Source organism: Salvelinus namaycush, chromosome 42 (assembly GCF_016432855.1).
Source record: "Salvelinus namaycush isolate Seneca chromosome 42, SaNama_1.0, whole genome shotgun sequence".
Taxonomy (NCBI): Eukaryota; Metazoa; Chordata; class Actinopteri; order Salmoniformes; family Salmonidae; genus Salvelinus; species Salvelinus namaycush.
The window spans coordinates 10,802,565-10,822,353 of record NC_052348.1 but is presented as its reverse complement, the minus strand read 5'-3'; the positions used below and the strand labels follow the sequence as shown (position 1 = coordinate 10,822,353).

At 40.6% G+C, this 19,789-nt stretch overlaps 2 protein-coding genes across 2 annotated transcripts in view; one reads left to right on the top strand and one right to left on the bottom strand.

Moving 5' to 3' along the window:
• Nucleotides 1-3,052: 3,052 nt before the first annotated feature.
• On the bottom strand, nucleotides 3,053-4,920 carry LOC120035075 (heart- and neural crest derivatives-expressed protein 2-like). Its single transcript, XM_038981844.1, has 2 exons — nucleotides 3,826-4,920; nucleotides 3,053-3,411 (listed from the first exon to the last, which is right to left on the bottom strand). Exons 1-2 carry the CDS (start codon nucleotides 4,360-4,362, stop codon nucleotides 3,313-3,315), a joined length of 636 nt encoding a protein of 211 aa, XP_038837772.1. The 5' UTR covers nucleotides 4,363-4,920; the 3' UTR covers nucleotides 3,053-3,312.
• Nucleotides 4,921-5,106: 186 nt separating this feature from the next.
• Nucleotides 5,107-19,789, top strand: part of LOC120034783 (centrosomal protein of 44 kDa-like) — a 128,719-nt gene continuing 114,036 nt past the window's right edge. The window contains exon 1 of the mRNA XM_038981391.1: nucleotides 5,107-5,170. The gene's annotated coding sequence lies outside the window, so the exon portion shown is untranslated. The remainder of the gene's footprint in view (nucleotides 5,171-19,789) is intronic.

Sequence of the window (19,789 nt, the reverse complement as noted above, 5' to 3'; positions counted from 1 at the left end):
CAGATTGCGAGTGGAACGCACCGCGTCATTACGTTCAGTGTTGCAGCAGGATAGCTTCGAACCATCTGATCCGACGTCAACATGTCTACCCGCCCTCGTTGAGACTGCAAGGAGAAAAAAACTCGGTAGGAGGGTTTTATGAAGTAATCGTTCGCAGATGTTTGTAATACCAGGGAAAAATCTTATTCCACACTTAGAGAAGTCTATCATGTTGTAAGTCCAGTCCACTGCCGTTATTAGAGGGAATTAAACAAGAGAACAAAGAACAGTATTGACCCATACACACTCATTTTGATCGTATGCGGTGTGCAATTAAGGAAATGAAAAGCTTTGCTATTGTAGGCCTAGGCATACCAGCCATCCTGCAAACTATATTATTTTGGGATAGCACAGAGGATTAATCAAAACGTAGCACATTTGATTGGCACATTGGACCAGGTTATTGCTTCCTACTGCATTTACACTGATTTGAGGATGGTGAGCTCAACCGGCTGAAAACAAAGTATGTAGCCTATAGGTCTATGAGTTGCCCTATGAGTTGTATCCTTCTATAAATAATACAGCAGCAGGTCAGTTTCATCTCTTTATCACGATAGCCAGTTGATACTATTTCGGACGCCATCTTGACACGGACAGACAACAAATTATTCATAATTATCATACTTCGGACTCGTGAAACAAGCCAATTTCATGTTACAATTATCTAATGCAATCGGATGGACTGTAAATCTTCGGCGTGTCCAATCCTCTTCTGATTTACGTTGCTGTAGATGTCACGTTAATTGCATAGCTTCTCGTGAAGAATCCTTTGGTCTGTTGTAGCCTATTTGAGGTCTGTTTACTCACCAACCATGCATTCAAAGGACAAGTATCGATTATTCTTAGGGCAAACAGTTTAAATCCAGTCTACTCTCTAATACATATTTACCAAGCTGTGATGCAGAGGGCAAAAGTGTGAAATAGACATGTGAAATACAAAATGTTATGTTACAGGCTTTTATGTTGCAGGCCTAGTCTATAATTGCGCAGCTGACACACATTGATAAGTGAAGCAGGCTGTAGACGTAATGTTTTTTTGGTTTCGTTGTAATGTTTGATTAGTAACGTGCGTTTCAAAACAAAATTATCTATCCTATTTATAGAACAATAGGCTATTATTTTCTATCAAAAGTAGGATATTAGTCATATCCAAAATGATTTTATGCAAAGGCTACAGGTTTCATCGTCCGCCCTCAACCCCCAACCCTAAAAAGGCACTTCAGCGCCGCATTTTGATAGGCACGCTATCAATCACACGAACATCCGATAGCTGGGCCCTCTCTCTCGAGCCTCGACAATCTACCTTCCTCGGACCAACCAGCTTTTAACGTCAAAATCCACATTTTTCCCGGCTCCGCTCTGTCTCGGCCTCTTGTGTTTTGGGCGAGAAGAGTGGAATGCCATAATTAACCAATGGAATTTCAAGCCTATATATGCTATTTCTGCCACCATGTTTACATCTTTAGAAGGGTTGGTCATGGAGCCTAAAGAAAGGCTAGTTTTTTTTTTACTTAGACCATCAAATTAGAGTAGCCTATAGCTATTATGCAGTTACTAGAAAAATATTTAAAATAGAGAATCACTTTATAACATGGAAAATGGAGTCACTAGCAGCAATAAATAATACACATTGTTAATGTTGAGTATATAACAATTGTGGTTAACTCGGTGGTCTCAATGTTGAGTAATTATTCCACTATACTAGCCTATTAGTAGGCCCACAATTATTATTATCAAGATAGTGCAGCCTAGTAGTGTGTGCTTAGTCTATTTGTTTATTTCTTCCTGGTGATATTGAATGACAACAACAACGATACTAGCCTATAGGTACCAATATTACACTACTAGCAGGGCCGTTAATGAGGAATCAGCATGTAATAGCAATCATCTAAATGATAGGGCTAAAAATAACAGTCTGTAACAACAGCCTACTAATAATATTATACATCGTAATACTCGTCATGATAATAATAAGATGCCTATAATCAAGGAGGAAAATGACAACAATGAGCTGTGTTACATTGTTGTCATTTGTCAGTTGTTGAAGCATGGATATATTTCCTGGTGATTCTGTTGAATTGGTCATAGCCTCCATGAACATACGTTTGACGTAAACAATAATATAACTTACCCTTATGGCAGCTTATTGCTGACCGAAAAGACCACAAAGTAATTATTCGACCGGCGCACTACACATGAATCTTCTGTCCACCCAAATAGATATTTAGTTTCATTGTAAGCTGTTTCTCAGACTATATTTATCTCCTACACGATCACCTATGGCAGAAGCCATGTTCTAATAGGCTACAAACACGAGACAGACAGTTTCTCCTGCGCGTGGGGATGCTTCTGTTTCTACTTGAGGAGCTGTTGTGGATGTATCGCGTGAGCGCTGTTTGACAGGACTCGGGAAGGGAGAGCCCAGGCAAGCCTATAGGCCTTAGTTTGAAATAAAATCGAGGCCTAGGCTACCTCTAATCAAACAGAACATGCACGATTTCATTTGTACTATAGCCATATAATACTTTTATTTCTATTCGAGGGAAAAGGCTACTTGTCTACTAAGACGCAAATGTTTTTTGAAGAATATGTCATACCTTGCAAGCGATATTTTACATTGAATGAGTTTGGTATAGGTATTTTCACTTTAATTATGCAACAAGGTGGTTGACATTGTTTTTGTTTTTAAAAACAGTGGTTTATTGAATTAATTACATTGTTTACATCTCAAATATGATTTAAATTCCAAGTCTCTGGACGGAAGTGCAATTGAGTGGACTAAACAGTTGTTTAAAACACTATCAAATACTGTATACGACCACAAAAATGACAACATAACACTTCATTACTTTTTCTCAAATAAAACATTCGCTTGAACTGCAACCACGACATCAGCCAAACACCATTGATATTTATATCGAAAGAGAGATAGATGGAGATAGAAAGAGAGATAGATGGAGATAGAAAGAGACATAGGGATAGATTGAGAATTGACTTCACATACACCATAGTGTCCAACATTTCTGTTTGGTTTACTCTTGGGACAACAACAAACATCCAACCAACAACATCAGACAATGACAAAGTCCCTTACCAAAGGGTGTTGTATCTCCTCCTCTTAAAAATGGAATGTTTGTTTTCTTCAAATATCCACTCTCCGTAGCGGCAATTGCACATAAATATTCCATTAAATAACGTGAGAGTACAAATACAAGTCTAGAAGAAGACTTTTTCATCATTTCAAGTCTTTTTTTGAGAGGAGAAGAAGGATATTCACTGTTTGAGTTCCAAAGCCCAGACATGCTGCGGCCAACCAGTCCTTCCTTTGGTTTTCTTGTCATTGCTGCTCGCTGTGTTTTTCAAAACGTCACTCTGTTGGAAACAATGAAAAATCAGATGTATGTTATTGTTGTCGAGAAGTACTACTTTCTTGCCACTTATCACCACTTCTCTCCGGCATTCAAGGCTGTTATTCGGCCTACTGTGGTGTGGGAGCCTGAAGTTGTTATTACTAAATTATTATGAAAATTATAATATATTTACAGTCTTTTATAACGCCGGTTTAGAACAGGTATCATTTAGCAACCTTGTCTCCATAAAACCAGCATTTTGGTCGCTTATGTCAAGATATTATAGGCCTTAAGGTTGTAGCCTATTGAGTTTCACAGCATAGGCTACTACAAACCTAGATAATAAGCAAATGTATGATCTAAAATGTCAAGCCTTGCAGGAGGCTACTCTGTGTTTGCATAAGCATGCATAACTGAAATTACGAATTTGTCTTACCACTTCTTTCTTTCTCCTCTCCTCCTTTGCTTCTGTCTTTTTGAAGTCCGCTTTGAAGGCCTCTGCGTCGCCGTTCTGCTCGTCCTTGTCCAGAATGTCCATGAGGTAGGCGATATAACTGGTAGCCAACCGGAGGGTCTTTATTTTGGACAGCTTAGTATCCGCAGGAACATTAGGGATGCAATCCCTGAGCTCCGAGAAGGCGCTGTTGATGCTCTGAGTCCTGCGCCTCTCCTTTCGGTTTGCCGTAGGTCTCCGTTTCACCGGCCGAGGTCCCATCCCGATCCCAGCGACGCCAGCCCCGGGGATACCACCTCCGTAGTGTGCGTGGTCTAACGCCGGGCCCCCGGTGGAGTAGTCGGGGCTGTACGAGGGTGCCATACTGTAGTCTGGGGGAGACATCTCCGGGTGGCTTATCAGCCAACCGTGGAAGTAGGGGTTCTCTTCGTGGCAGCGGCTTGCAGCTGCTGCTGCCGCGAAGGAGTAGCCTTCATGATGCATCACCGGATGGTGAGGGAATCCACCAACTAAACTCATGGCGACACAGCAGTAGACCAAAAACTGTGCTACTAACGAACCACGAAACGAATACGCGTTCGCGCTCTCCGATTAATGTCAGGTTCTTCAAAATAGTTTAGGGAAATAGGCTATTCTCATATAAAGTAACTTGGTTCAGTTGGTCATTTGAAAAGCACTGCTATTTATATTTGTCCAATATAGACACCTAAACGAAACTTCAGCAATGCATGAGTTTTTAGACGTAATTTTTTTCTGTTTAGCTGGTCTATGGTGTGGAATATAGAAGAATGTTGTCAGCTACTTACACGTATTTCTCAATTTGTCCATTCCCAACGTGAGAAAGTTCCTTCTTTTCCATTACGGAGACAGACAGTGCATGTTTCGCCTGATGAACTGCGTCCTCAAGCACTTCGGGTCGAGCTTTTCCCCTCCAAACGCTTTATGGATTCCAGACCAAATTCATTAAATAGGGCGCCAGATAACAAAAAAGTTCTAAATCCCAGCTGCTATAGTGTGCACTGCACGCAATACACAGGCTTTCAGTTGCTCACACAACCAGAATTCATCCGTTTGATCTCCATGTCACAGCTTCATCTTTAGAACGACTTGGGTTAATATATGTCGTCAAGACCACTCTGAGCCAATCACGTCTTAGAGGAGGAGGGACATAACCTACATTGCTGGGTGTTTACGCTCCTACATTTCAATGGCCCCTCTTAAGCATTGGCAGCCTCGACATATTTTATTAATGACATTAAGATTGTGAAAAATCCATACACCGCCTAATTAGGCTATTGAAATGATAAAATCATCAACAAAATGAGAGGTATGGACGTTTTTTTGCCTTTAAATGTCAACGTTAGGGGCTGTTGTAGGCTAATTTTAAGAATGATAGGCATATGATTAGTGGTAGGCTATTACTATTTGTGGTTTGCACGTTTGATTGTACTCAACAACAACAAAAAATACCTAGGCCTAAACGTCAAACGCATGATTGATTAATGTATTCATGAAACTCGTCTTATCTTGATGTAAAAGTTAGCTTTCAAGGAAATAGGCCTACATAATTTTGTGGGATATGTCACCAGGGTCGATTATTTCGGTCATCAATGCAGCAATGCATTTATTGTACGCGCATGGAAAGGCGATTCGATATCGTTAAACAGGAATATTTTTCACAGTAGCCTATGATTTTCACATCTGACACTTTTTCATATTCATATAAAAAGCCTATATTTTATCTGACTCAAGTAGGCCAAGTCCCTTATCAATAAACCAAGCTCATTATAGGCCTATTGGTCATATTCCATATTACTCGTGCAAAACAATTATTAACTCCATTGCATGATCCTACATTGTGTCACATAAACAACAAAATGATGCGAATAGCAAACAACATAATCATTTAATATTTAATCTGTGTAGAAATAAATACTGCACTTTTTACCTGACATGCATTATTGCTCGATTTGCGATCATTACACACTTGGCTAAACGTCCATCAATTTGGTAGCAAACTATGCGTCAAGTCCTTTTGAGAGTAAAATGAGAGGCAAAACCTAATGGAATCATGTTGGCAGATTCTCACAATGTATCAATATATATATATTTTAAATGCAACATACTATTCTATGATATGCACAGCTTTGACATTTATTTTGTTTTTGTTGTATAATATATTTCACCCGTCGAAACAACTGACTAGCTAGAGAATGTTGGCTGCGTTTGCTATATTAGCATATAAACACTATATATCTATGTGAAATTAAATTGTAATTCTTCATTACATTGCAAATAAATAATGCCTATTTCATTATAGCATTATTTTGGTGCAAATATGAATATAATAGAGAGATTAACCTTTGGCCTACACTTCATAGGACCTTGCTCCAGTACTGGAATAGGCCAATACATAAACCGATAGGCTTGAATGACCAGGGAGAATCCAGCCGATGACGCAATTTAAAGCAAAGTAGGCCTGGTTCGCACAGATTGCTGATAAGGTAAACAATTCATTTAAATACTCGACTCATTTTGTTTCAGGGCTCATTTGAACCTTTATTTAGACTCGAGGTTGTTGATGGTCACGCCCATATTTATTTATGGTAATCTCAATTGGCGAAAGACCAAGTGTATCATTGCATGGTAACTCATAAGAAATTGACACGTAGTCTAGGCTATTGGCCTAAAAATGAACAATGCGTATTTTGATACAGTTTTACACTCGGAGAAGGGTGTTTCATCATTAACGATGCCTTAGTAAATGAAACGGACTAAATTGCACAGAGAAACCATTACATTTGCTATGAGGTAAAACCCATTTTATTCTGTAGAACAATACTACAGACCATATGGGGGTCAGAATAAACGAGTTGGCATACAAGAGCTGTTTTATTTGGACATTCCTCGGCATATCTTATTCAGCCCACACACCGCATGTTGAACGTGTGTGTGTGTGTGTGTAGCCTAGATATGTGTGTCAGACTAGAGAAAAGGAGAGAGAATGTGTAAAAGAAAAAAAAATCACAAACTCAAAAAGGAAGGCAGAAGGGCCATGATTTATATTTGTTTAAGTGTTGTATGTGGGGGTGGTGGAGTGTCATTCATCTGGCTGAATGGAAGTTCTTTAAGTAATTTAGATACGTCCAGTCTCCAGTTAATGACACACAATTAGCCTATAGGTCACTTGTTCAGACTCCTGTTACAAACCCCTCCTCTCCTCTCTGATTTCCTTTGAAACTGAAACTGAATTTCGTATAAATAAATACAAGTTATGCAGAGGCAAATATTTGAGCGTGAGAGAAGTGCTTGATGAACGTGATGTACATTCGGCGGAACTCAACCGACGATTGGGGAGTGTCATTGCGAGTGCTATTTGCGTGACAATCAAAAACAAAAACTCACTTTTTCCATGCAATTAAGCGAAATAGCCCTACAAATGTAGACATCTCAAAATAATACGACGTAAAATAATAATAGTTCTGTATTGCCTAATCATGGTAATAATACTATATTTATTTTATATAGCCATTTTCATTACAAAAATAATCAAAAATAATCTGTAAAAACAAACAAAACAAATGTAGAGATCTGACAGGTTATTCGGATATCCTGTACTCATACAGTATGTCAGTTATTTGTAGGATGGGCTATAAACCTTGAAAAATAAATATATTTTTTTTTGTGAGAATTTCTTGACATCCCAAAACAACCTCAAAATACAAACAGACTACAATGCCTCCCTGGATGGCCACAATACTTAAGACCTACAACTAGTATAAAAGCCCATATAGGCCCTAAAAATACGTGAAATAGGTTGAAAAGCGGGCACTTCTCCATTTCCCCTCCATACAAGCTCCCATGAGGTCTCATTAGCGAACCATTTGGCTATTTCCAAAAATTGCCCAATCCAGCAATGTCCCGTTGGTTGGATTTACAGCAGGGCTGGCCGTTATCGTTGTTGACCCCAGTAACAAGCTCACATCACCTCTCTCTCTCCGTCATGACCCATAACAGCAGCAATGGTCTGAGCTATAGCCTAATGCAGGTAGGCCTAAGAAGCTAAGCGTAACAACAGCCTTAACTTAATTTATTTAGGCATTAAGCTCATCCGAAATGTCGACTGATAGAGAACAGGCTAAAAGCTGGATTTAAGGGACTTTTACGAGATTTTAATACAACTCACCTGCTCGTATGAATTACAGCCATTTAGAACCCCCTTTTAAATCCCATAAATACGCTTTGAAATGCTTGGCGCTTGTTATTACGAATGCTTGTCATGTGTAATATACAGGAGGACGAAGTGAGAAAGTTAATTTATTGGAACAAAAGGCTTGATGCGAAACATCAGAGGAACCATGCAGAGATCCCTGGCATTGTGCGCATGCAGGCTCGCTAGCCTAAATTAAATTGAATTGCATTTTTACTATAGGCCCTAATATAGGCCCTCTTATACATAATGCACATGAATTAATTAGCTATGTATTATATATTAATTAGGCCATTTCAAATACGTGTTTTGTCTTTTCTTTTTTACATCTTTGATTAGGCCAAGGTGATATAACTATTGTTTACCTATCCTCATAAAGCCCAGAGCCTGGCTCGTGTTCACTGTGCAATTACTAATCAATTATAAATTATACATAAGAACATGAGTACTAGTTAAGTGGTGGTCGAAATATTAACGTTAGAAAGACGTTCAAAACCGCACACATCGTGGTAAACGTTTGACAACATGAAATATAATGCAGGAATACACCTTTAATGTATTCATATTTTAAAACAAAGGAAAACAAGCACGTCATTCAACAGAGAACCAATGATAATATTGAGAAGACTAAAAATCCAAACGTTTTTATTTATTCAAACCACTCAACTAAGAGTTATTTAAATGAACCCCCTTTCAAAACGGCATACATAGGCATTCATATATTCCCTCTTTTTTTGTTCTACATTTTATTTGCCAAAGACATTGATTAAAGACTAGAAACACTCAAATAGATCTATAAAATCACCTTGTAGTGTATAATGGCAAATTGTACATAGGATGCGATAAGTTCTCTCCTCATATTGTGAATGTGTAGAATCCATATAGTGAGGCAGAGGCAGCTATTCTCTCACACTCCAACACATTATCTCTGCTATAGTCAGTCAGTAGTGAGGCCAGAGCTGCAGAGGCAGCTATTCTCTCACACTCCAACACATTATCTCTGCTATAGTCAGTCAGTAGTGAGGCCAGACCTGCAGAGGCAGCTATTCTCTCACACTCCAACACATTATCTCTGCTATAGTCAGTCAGTAGTGAGGCCAGAGCTGCAGAGGCAGCTATTCTCTCACACTCCAACACATTATCTCTGCTATAGTCAGTCAGTAGTGAGGCCAGTGCTGGTCAGGTAGCTCAAGGAGGTGAACATGGCTAGGGTAGCATTGCGTGACTAGAACCCCCTTAAGTTAGTGTTTAGCAATTTTCTTATGATGTTAATTCTGCATTTCCTCAGTTTTATCTGTGAGTCAGGATCAATAACCTCAAAGTCAAAGTCAAAACACAACTCGATCACAACCCATAAGCAAAAGGATCCTACCATGAAACACTTAGCAAAATCCACCTATCCCGTTCACACATTTGTACACATAATATGATACATCGTTTTTCCTTAAAAGTTGAAATATCATAAACAATGTCAAATATATCTGTCGAACTACCTGTTTTGGGAACGTTCTCTTTTCCTTCAACAACTCCCTTCTCCTCTCCTCTGTCCTCCCTTCCTCCATTTTCCATGTATCTCTCTCATCCATAATTGTTATCTGTAGTAATCATCACTTCCTTAGCCCCTGTCACTCAGCACCTGTTCTCCCCCATCACCTCATTGATCATCCCTACATACTACACACTACTGTCTGTGTGAATTGCTGAAGTTCGCCATATATCTTTCTCATGTCTCTCTCTCTGATTCTCTCTCTCTCTCTCTCTCTCTCTCTCTCTCTCTCTCTCTCTCTCTCTCTCTCTCTCTCTCTCTCTCTCTCTCTCTCTCTCTCTCTCTCTGTGTGTCTCCCTCTCTCTCTCTCTCTCTCTCTTTGTCTCTCTGATTTTTTCTGTCTCTGATTATCTCTGTCTCTCTCTGATTATCTCTGTCTCTTTCTCTCTCTCTCAATTACATTTTAATATACATTTATGGCCTTTATTGGCATGGGAAATATATGTTAACATTGCCAAAGCAAGTCAATTGGATAATAAACAAAGTGAAATAAACAATACAAATGAACAGTAAACATTACACTCACAAAAGTTCCAAAAGAATGAAGACATTACATATGTCATGTTATGTGCAAATAGTTAAAGTACAAAAGGGAAAATAAATAAACATAAATATGGGTTGTATTTACTCTCTCTCTCAGGACAGACCTTGCTGGAGAACCATGGAGGAGAGAGGAGAGGGCAGGACTGTCTGATCCTCAGTCAGGGCCTGTTGTGTTACGATACCTCTCCACCTCTTCCACCCCGCTCAACCCTTATCTACACTCCCTGTCCAGTGTTTGGATAGACTTTCCCACTCTTTTTCCCCTCTCTCTCCCCCTCCTCCTCTTCCTCCTCTTCTTCTTTCCATAGCCACTCACTTCTGATCACTCACCCTCTTTCTTCTCTCACTCTTTCCCCCCCTTTCTCCAAGGGCCAGGTTCAAAGCCGTACTCCTCACCTCTCACATCTCCAACCTCCACCCCCTTCCCCCTCTCCCTCTCCTCCTCTCTCCCATTGTCCCTCCTATCGTCCTCTGGGTGTCTATCTCATTGTGTAATCCTGAGGTGTGGGAGACATGGTGACACCAAACACATAGTTAATCCACTGTGCTTACTGTGCTTTGCGGCCAGGCGTTTTCTCATTGTCCACCGCTAAGCACCGGAGATAGAAACCTTACAGAAACCCTACAGAGGGTAAAATGAGAGTACAGCTTCAACGTGTGGGAATTGGAGAAATCCAACATGAGTGATATTATCCTTCTTTGCTTTCAAAGTCCGGACAAACAAGCCCATACATGGTAATCCCCACAAACTGATCGAGGTATAAACTATCGGCTCACGTTCAAACGCTAACGGCCATTACTCAGAACCCCCCCGTTTTTGTTTATCCAATATCCATAATCAATCTCCTGCAAAATGAAATGAAGGAAAAAATCATTATACTGTACTGTGAGTCTGGTTTCTCATCACTGTTTGTCTTATTGTGTTGATGTGCTATTACTGCTCACTAAAGCAATTTCACCCCCTCCTGTCTCTCTCTCTCACACACACACACACACACACACACACACACACACACACACACACACACACACACACACACACACACACACACACACACACACACACACACACACACACACACACACACACACACACACACACCAGACTCACTACGGGCTCACCTTCTGTAGTTTCTGGTAGCCGGCTGTAACAGCAGCCATTTTGCACGAGCACAGGGGTCATTTGAGAGACAAATGAGATTCATAACTCAGGATTCCCGGCTAACACAATACTACTAACCAGTTTATGCAAGACATTCCAAATCCAATCTGTTCTGTCTTAATCAGAACCATATGTTTGTAGTGTTGTAGTAGTGTACCATTACTGGTCTGGACTCATAGCAACATGAAGCCTCTTATACATCTACTCTAACTGTACTGGAGGGGGGGGGGGGGGCTTTCTCTTCCAGCTTTTCGTCAATATCTTTTCGTTTCTCTTTGAATCGATACATAAGGTGTGGATGTGTTCAACTGTGCATAAAATGCTATTTATTTGAAGATTTTATTTGTTGTTGAGCCTTGGTTATACGAATATAACCCCCTGTTTCCTTTGTTGTAGTAGTCACTTCCTGTGTGTGTGTGTGTGCGCGCGTGCGTGTTTGCGTGCACGTGTCTGTGTGTGTGTGTATGCTTGGGAAAAATTGACTCATGTGAGGAAAAAGGTTGTGCTAAGTTGTACTCATCAGCACCATGTACACGTTGTACAGCCAACAACGACCTAAATCTGCTCCTATCTGACGTTGTGGTTCCCCCCCATCTCCTCTCTTATCAGTCTTCTTCACCATAACTAATGATGCAAGGAAGCGTGGTGAGCTCTCTCTCCCTCACGTACCTTACTATTTCACACACAAGAACGGTTGTTTAGCTTCAGTCTGATCCCAGACCTGTTTGTGTTGTATAGCCAACTCCCATGATCAATGTTGTAATCAAAAATGACCATAGGAGTTAGCAAAACAGTACAAAGAGGTCTGGGACCAGGCTAGTTTAGCTGACCATGTCATAGACTGCAGCTGTTTTCCCTAAAACAATGACTTTTTCTTATTTTGCCTTACAAACATTGAACTTCTGAATTTATACTGGACAGTACCTACATACATGAATACCAGAGTTATGGATTTGCACTTATGATGACATTTAAATGAAGTCAAAACGTTGTGTCAAACATTGAGTTCATTGAGATCATTTAACCGATTTCCGTATTTCACTCAATGTTTGACTTCCATTGAAATGCTACAGGATTAGAGTGTGTAGCTACACTCAACATCCACCGCTTCACTAGGTGCTTGATGGGAAGCACCAACTAGGAGGGTGACCTCGTTTGCAATTCATCTCTCATTAAATGCCGCTGACTCCAAGCGAAGCTGGACTTCTGTGTTTTCCATTCGGTTTTTAGTTTTCTCTTCTTTAAAAAAGAACTGGAGCACTGACTGGTAAACACCTGTAAGGCTGACAGACAGAACCAGCACTAAGACTCAATTGGCATGTTGGAATGGTGTGAAGTCACTGGCTGAGACCCTGTTAATCACACACCCACACATGCACACCACACACACACACACACTCAGTTTCCCCTCCCTCTCTCCCCTCTCTCCCCTCCCTCTCTACCTCTCTCCCCTCCCTCCTCTCCCTCTCTCCTTCTCTCCCTCTCTCCTTCTCTCCCCTCTCGCTCTCTCTCTCTCTCCATCCCTGTTGGTTCTTGTCCACTGTCCTCTCCTCTCATCCGGTACGAGTGTGACCTGGCTCAGAGGGATTTTTAGGATTTCCACTAGCTTCAGTTTCACTACACTGTGTCCTCATCTGTCACTGTTTATGTTATTCCAACTAACATACCAACCTGTTTCACTATGTATGGAACATATTACACAGAGAATTCACATTGTGTAGGTACTAGTGTGTGTGTGTGTGTGTGTGTGTGATACGATGAGGGTCACCCACTAATAGTGGTTGTTTCCCTTCTGGTTTGTGTGAAGCATCTGTCTGGTTGGGATTTTCATCCTTGGGGCCTGCTTGTCATCCTGGTTTGAGTTCGGAAAAGTCCACCATTGTGTGTGTGTGTGGAATGAATCTTTTCCAAACCTCTCCTCTCCTCTCTCTCTCTTCCCTGAATGAAAACACACAGGCATTAGTCTGTTATTATGGGCTTTCACAGCTCATTGATGTGTTTTTAATGCATCTGATGCATAATTACTGCAGCCTTCTCCTCATATTAAACGTGATCGCACCGATGGAGGGAGGAATGGATGGATGGAACAGGGCCGGTGTTTTCATGACTCCAGAGTGTAGCCAAGGCCCATTAGGCTCTGGAGATCCTAGGGAGGGGAGATGCTCAGCGTGTGCTTCATCACATTAACCTGACTAGACAGACACCCTCCTCCTCTCTTCTCTTCCTCCCTTCTCTGCTGCTAAGATATACAATAAAACAACTCTCTCTCTCTCTCTCTCTCTCTCTCTCTCTCTCTCTCTCTCTCTCTCTCTCTCTCTCTCTCTCTCTCCCTGACCCACTCTCTCTCTCTGACCCACTCTCTCTCTCTGACCCACTCTCTCTCCAGACAGTCACTCTCAGACTGCTACTCTCAGGTCTCCCATAAGACATATTACCTCCCCGGGCCTCTTCTAGCTTACACACTTAGAAAAAAGGTGCTATCTAGAACCTAAAAGGGTTCTTTGGCTAGCCCTATAGGAGAACCCTTTGAAGAGCCCTTTTTGGTTTCAGGTAGAAACTTTTTGGTTGCTTTCCACAAAGGGTTCTACCTGGAACCAAGACGGTTCTCCCTCCCTCTCTCCCTCCCTCCCGCTCTCCTGCTAAGATATACAATTAAACAACTCCTGTTTTGGGAACTCTCTCTTTTCCTTCAACAACTCCCTTCTCCTCTCCTCTGTCCTCCCTTCACTCTCATCCATAATAGTTATCTGTAGTAATCATCACTTCCTTAGCCCCTGTCACTCAGCACCTGTTCTCCCCCATCACCTCATTGATCATCCCTACATACTACACACTACTGTCTGTGTGAATTGCTGAAGTTTGCCATATCTCTCTCTCTCTCTCTCTCTCTCTCTCTCTCTCTCTCTCTCTCTCTCTCTCTCTCAATTCAATTCAAATCAAGGGGCTTCATTGGCATGGGTAAAATATGTTTACATTGCCAAAGGAAGTGAAATGGATAAACAAAAGTGAAATAAACAATAACAAGTGAACAGTAAATATTACACTCACACAAGTTCCAAAATAATAAAGACATTTCAAATGTTATATTATGTCTATATACAGTGTCATAATGATGTGCAAATAGTTTAAGTAAATTAAAAGGGAATATAAATAAACATAAATATGGGTTGTATTTTCAATGGTGTTTGTTCTTCACTGGTTGTTCTTTCCTTGTGGCAACAGGTCACAAATCTTGCTGCTGTGATTGTACACTGTGGTATTTCACCCAGTAGATATGGGAGTTTATCAAAATTGGAGTTGTTTCAAATTCTTTGTGGGTCTGTGTAATCCGAGGGAAATATGTGTCTCTAATATGGTCATACATTTGGCAGGAGGTTAGGAAGTGCATCTCAGTTTCCACCTCATTTTGTGGGCAGTGTGCACATAGCCTGTCTTCTCTTGAGAGCCAGGTCTACCTACGGAGACCTTTCTCAATAGCAAGGCTATGCTCACTGAGTCTGTACATAGTCAAAGACTTCCTTAATTTTGGGTTAGTCAGTCACAGTGGTCGAGTATTCTGCCACTGTGTACATTCTAGTTTGCTCAGTTTTTTTTGTTAATTCTTTCCAATGTATCTTTTTGTTTTCTCATGATTTGTTTGGGTCTAATTGTGTTGCTGTCCTGGGACTCTGTGGGGTCTGTTTGTGTTTGTGAACAGAGCCCCAGAACCAGCTTGCTCAGGGGACTCTTTCCAGCTTCATCTCTTTGTAGTTGATGGCTTTGTTATGGAAGGTTTGGGAATCGCTTCCTTTTTGGTGGTTGTAGAATTGAACTGCTCTTTTCTGGATTTTGATAATTAGTGGGTATTGGCCTAATTCTGCTCTGCATGCATTATTTGGTGTTTTCCATTGTATACAGAGGACCATTTTGCAGAATTCTGCATACAGAGTCTCAATTTGGTGTTTGTCCCATTTTGTGAATTCTTGGTTGGTGAGCGGACCCCAGACCTCACAACCATAAAGGCCAATAACTGATTCAAGTATTTTTAGCCAGACCCTAATTGGTATGTAAAATTGTATGTTCCTTTTGATAGCATAAAAGGCCTTTTTTGCCTTGTCTCTAAGAGTGCTGATGTTTAGGCCGAAGTATGTATAGTTGTTTGTGTGCTCTAGGGCAACGGTGTCTAGATGGAATTTGTATTTGTGGTCCTGGCAGCTGGACTTTATTTGGAACACCATTATTTTTGTCTTACTGAGATTTACTGTCAGGGCCCAGGTCTGACAGAATCTGTGCAGAATATCTAGGTCTTGCTGTAGGCCTTCCTTGATTGGGGACAGAAGCACCAGATCATCAGCAAACAGTAGACATTTGACTTCAGATTCTTTTAGGGTGAAGCCGGGTGCTGCAGACTGTTCTAGTGCCCTCGCCAATTCGATGATATATATGTTGAAGAGGGGCTTAAGCTGCATCCCTGTCTCACCCCACAGCCTGTGGGAAAAAATGTGTGTTTTTTGCCCATTTTAACCGCACAAATGTTGTTTGTGTACATGGATTTTATAATGTTGTATGTTTTTCCCCCAACACCACTTTCCATCAATTTGTATAGCAGACCCTCATGCCAAATTGAGTCCAAAGCTTTTTTGAAGTCAACAAAGCATGAGAATACTTTGCCTTTGTTTTGGTTTGTTTGTTTGTCAATTAGGGTGTGCAATACGTGGTCTGTCATATGGTAATTTGGTAAAAAGACAATTTGACATTTGCTCAGTACAATGTTTTCACGGAGGAAATGTACGAGTCTGGTGTTAATGATAATGCAGAGGATTTTCCCAAGGTTGCTGTTGACGCATATCACAGAGTAGTTATTGGGGTCATATTTGTCTCCACTTTTGAGGTTGGTTCTTGGTTACAAATATTGGGGAAGATACCAGAGCTGAGGATGATGTTAAAACTTCTTATGGCTGCAATCCCGGTAACGGGATTGATATGACAACAGCCAGTGAAAGTGCAGGGCGCCAAATTCAAAAAACAGAAATCTCATAATTAAAATTCCTCAGCCATACATGTGTCTTATACCATTTTAAAGGTAATCTTCTTGTTAATCCCACCAAAGTGTCCGATTTCAAATATGCTTTTCAGCGAAAGCACTACAAACGATTATGTTAGGTCACACCAAACCACAATAAGCACAGCCATTTTTCCAGCGAAAGATAGCAGTCACAAAAAGCAGAAATATAGCTAAAATTAATCACTAACCTTTGATGATCTTCATCAGATGACACTCATAGGACTTCATGTTACACAATTCATGCATGTTTTGTTTGATAAAGTTCATATTTATATAAAAAAATCTGAGTTTACATTGGCGCGTTACATTCACTAGTTCCAAAAACATCCAGTGATAGTGCATAGCCACATCGTTTCAACAGAAATACTCATCATAAATGAATATGATAATACAAGTTATACACATGGAATTATAGATATACATCTCCTTAATGCAACTGCTGTGTCAGATTTCAAAAAAACATTACGGAAAAAGCAAACCATGCAATAATCTGAGATGGAGCTCAGAACAAGAGTCAAATTAGCCGCCATGTTGGAGTCAACAGAAACCAGAAATTACATGATAAATATTCCCTTACCTTTGATGATCTTCATCACAATGCACGCCCAGGAATCCCAGGTCCACAATAAATGCTTGATTTGTTTGATAATGTCTGTTATTTATGTCCAATTAGCTACTTTGGTTAGCGCGTTTGGTAAACAATTCCAAAGTCACAAAGCGCGTTCATTAAAACGTGACGAAATGTCCAAAAGTTCCGTAACAGTCAGTAGAAACATGTCAAACGATGTATTGAATCAATCTTTAGAATGTTGTTAACATACATCTTGAATAACGTTCCAACCGGAGAATTACATTGACTTCAGTTGAGCGATGGAACGGAGCTGCCTCTCATGTGAACGCGCGTGGTCAAAGCGTGGTCACCTCATGGCAGTGGTTACTCATTCATGTCTCCTTCGGCCCCCCTTCACAGTAGAGTCATCAGACAAAGTTCTATTGACTGTTGACATCTAGTGGAAGCCATAGGAAGTGAAAACTCATCCATATCTCGCTGTAATTTCAATGGAAGCTTGGTTGAAAATCTACCAGCTTCAGAAAAAATCCAAACTGGAAGTGGAACTGAGTTCTGTTATACTCACATACATAATTCAAACAGTTTTAGAAACTTCAGAGTGTTTTCTATCCAATACTAATAATAATATGCATATATTAGCAACTATGACTGAGGAGCAGGCCGTTTACTCTGGGCACCTCTGTGCACCTTTCATCCAAGCTACTCGATACTGCCCCTGCAGTCATAAGAAGTTAAAGAGTTTAAGTATAGCCAATTGGAATTTGTGGTCTGTATATTTATCATTTCATTTAGGATATCATCAACACCATTGTCCTGTAGTTCATTCAATGTAATTGGAGAATCCAGTGGGTTCTGGTAGACTTTAATAGCTGATTCTCAGATCTGTAATTGATCATGAATAGGATTTTGCTGTATGTTCTTTGTTTTAGAACCAAAAAGATCTCAGTTTGGATAGATAACTCTTCGTGTTGTTGTTTGTTTAGTGTGTTCCAATTTTCCCAGAAGTGGTTAGACTCTATGGATTCTTCAATTACATTGAGCTGATTTCTGATATGCTGTTTGTTCTTTTTCCGTAGTTTATTTCTGTATTGTTTTAGTGATTCACCATAGTGAAGGCGTAGACTCAGGTTTTCTGGGTCTCTATGTTGTTGGTTGGATAGGTTTTTAAATTTCTTTCTTAGGTTTTTGCATTCTTCATCAAACCATTTGTCATTGTTCATTTTCTTTTGTTGTCTGCTTGAATTGTTTTGATTTGATAGGGAAGCTGAAAGGTCATTCTTACTGTTTAGGTTTTCTACTGCCAAGTTTACACCTTCACTATTACAGTGAAATGTTTTGTCCAGGACGTTGTCTAAAAGGCATTGAATTTGTTGTTGCCTAATTGTTTTTTAGTTGGTTTCTACACTACTTTCCTTCCATCTATAGCATTTCTTAATATTGTGCAGTTCCTTTGGGTTTTGATGCCTCATGATTGAGTATTGCTCTGTTCAAGTAAACTGTGATTTTGCTGTGATCTGATAGAGGTGTCAGTGGGCTGACTGTGAACGCTCTGAGAGACTCTGGGTTGAGGTCAGTGATAAAGTCACCTACAGTCTCTTGCTTTCTCGCTCTCTCTCTTTTTCTCTACCTGGAACCAAAAAGAGGGTTCTCCTATGGGGATAGCCGAATAACCCTTTTGGAACCCTTTCTTCTAAGAGTGTACCCTTGACCAATAACACTGTGAGTCAGAGTTCACACAACCACAGCCTTTTACTCAGAGGGCTGAGAGCAAGACAGTGGAATTACTCTGAGATAAACCTTTGATACTAGTCAAACCACAGGTATCCCATGGACATTGCTACCCTGTTATTTGGCCATTATCTATGTATTGTGTAAACGTTTGTGGTCAAGGACGTTTATTAAGAATGAACTCACAGTGAAAAAACACTGCATATCATGTGTGTGTGTGTGTGTGTGTGTGTGTGTGTGTGTGTGTGTGTGTGTGTGTGTGTGTGTGTGTGTGTGTGTGTGTGTGTGTGTGTGTGTGTGTGTGTGTGTGTGTGTGTGTGTGCGTGTGTATGTATATACACTGAACAAAAACATAAATGCAACATACAACAATTTTAAAGATTTTACTGAGTTACAGTTCATTTAAAGAAATCAGTCAATTTAAATAAATGCATTAGGCCCTAATCTATGGATTTCACATGACTGGGAATACAGATACCTTAAAAAAAAGGTAGGGGCGTGGATCAGGAAACCAGGCAGTACCTGGTGTGACCACCATTTGCCTCATGCAGCGCGAACCATCTCCTTCGCATAGAGTTGATCAGGCTGTTGATTGTGGCCTGTGGAATGTGGTCCCACCCCTCAGTGGCTGTGTGAAGTTGCTGGATATTGGTGGGAACTGGAACACGCTGTCGTACACGTCGATCCAGATCCTTCCAAACATGCTCAATGGCTGACATGGTTGGTGTGTATGCAGGCCATGGAATAAACTGTTTAAATGTGTGTGTATGTTTGCGAGTGTGTGTTTATGTACGTGTGTGTGTGGTTCTGTGTGCCTATGTGCACGTGCCAGCCATCCAGACATTATCGCCCAGCCCAGAGCAGTGTAATCCGTGCACACAAAAGTGCCAGGTGGGAATTTACAACCACCTGATGGATTTACACCCGTCTCCCCCATTATTGTATACATTACCTCGGCCCAAGTTATGTAATGGTGTTAGAGAGATTGAGCGAAAGGATAACAATACATAAAAACGACTTCCTCAGTGGTGAGAACCTCAGGGCTGCACAGGGGAGAGAACGGAAGAAGAGACCCTCCTCCCTTTGGTGTTAGTGAAGTTGAGGGACAAACAGACCGTCCTTGTAAAACTAGCTTCTAGACA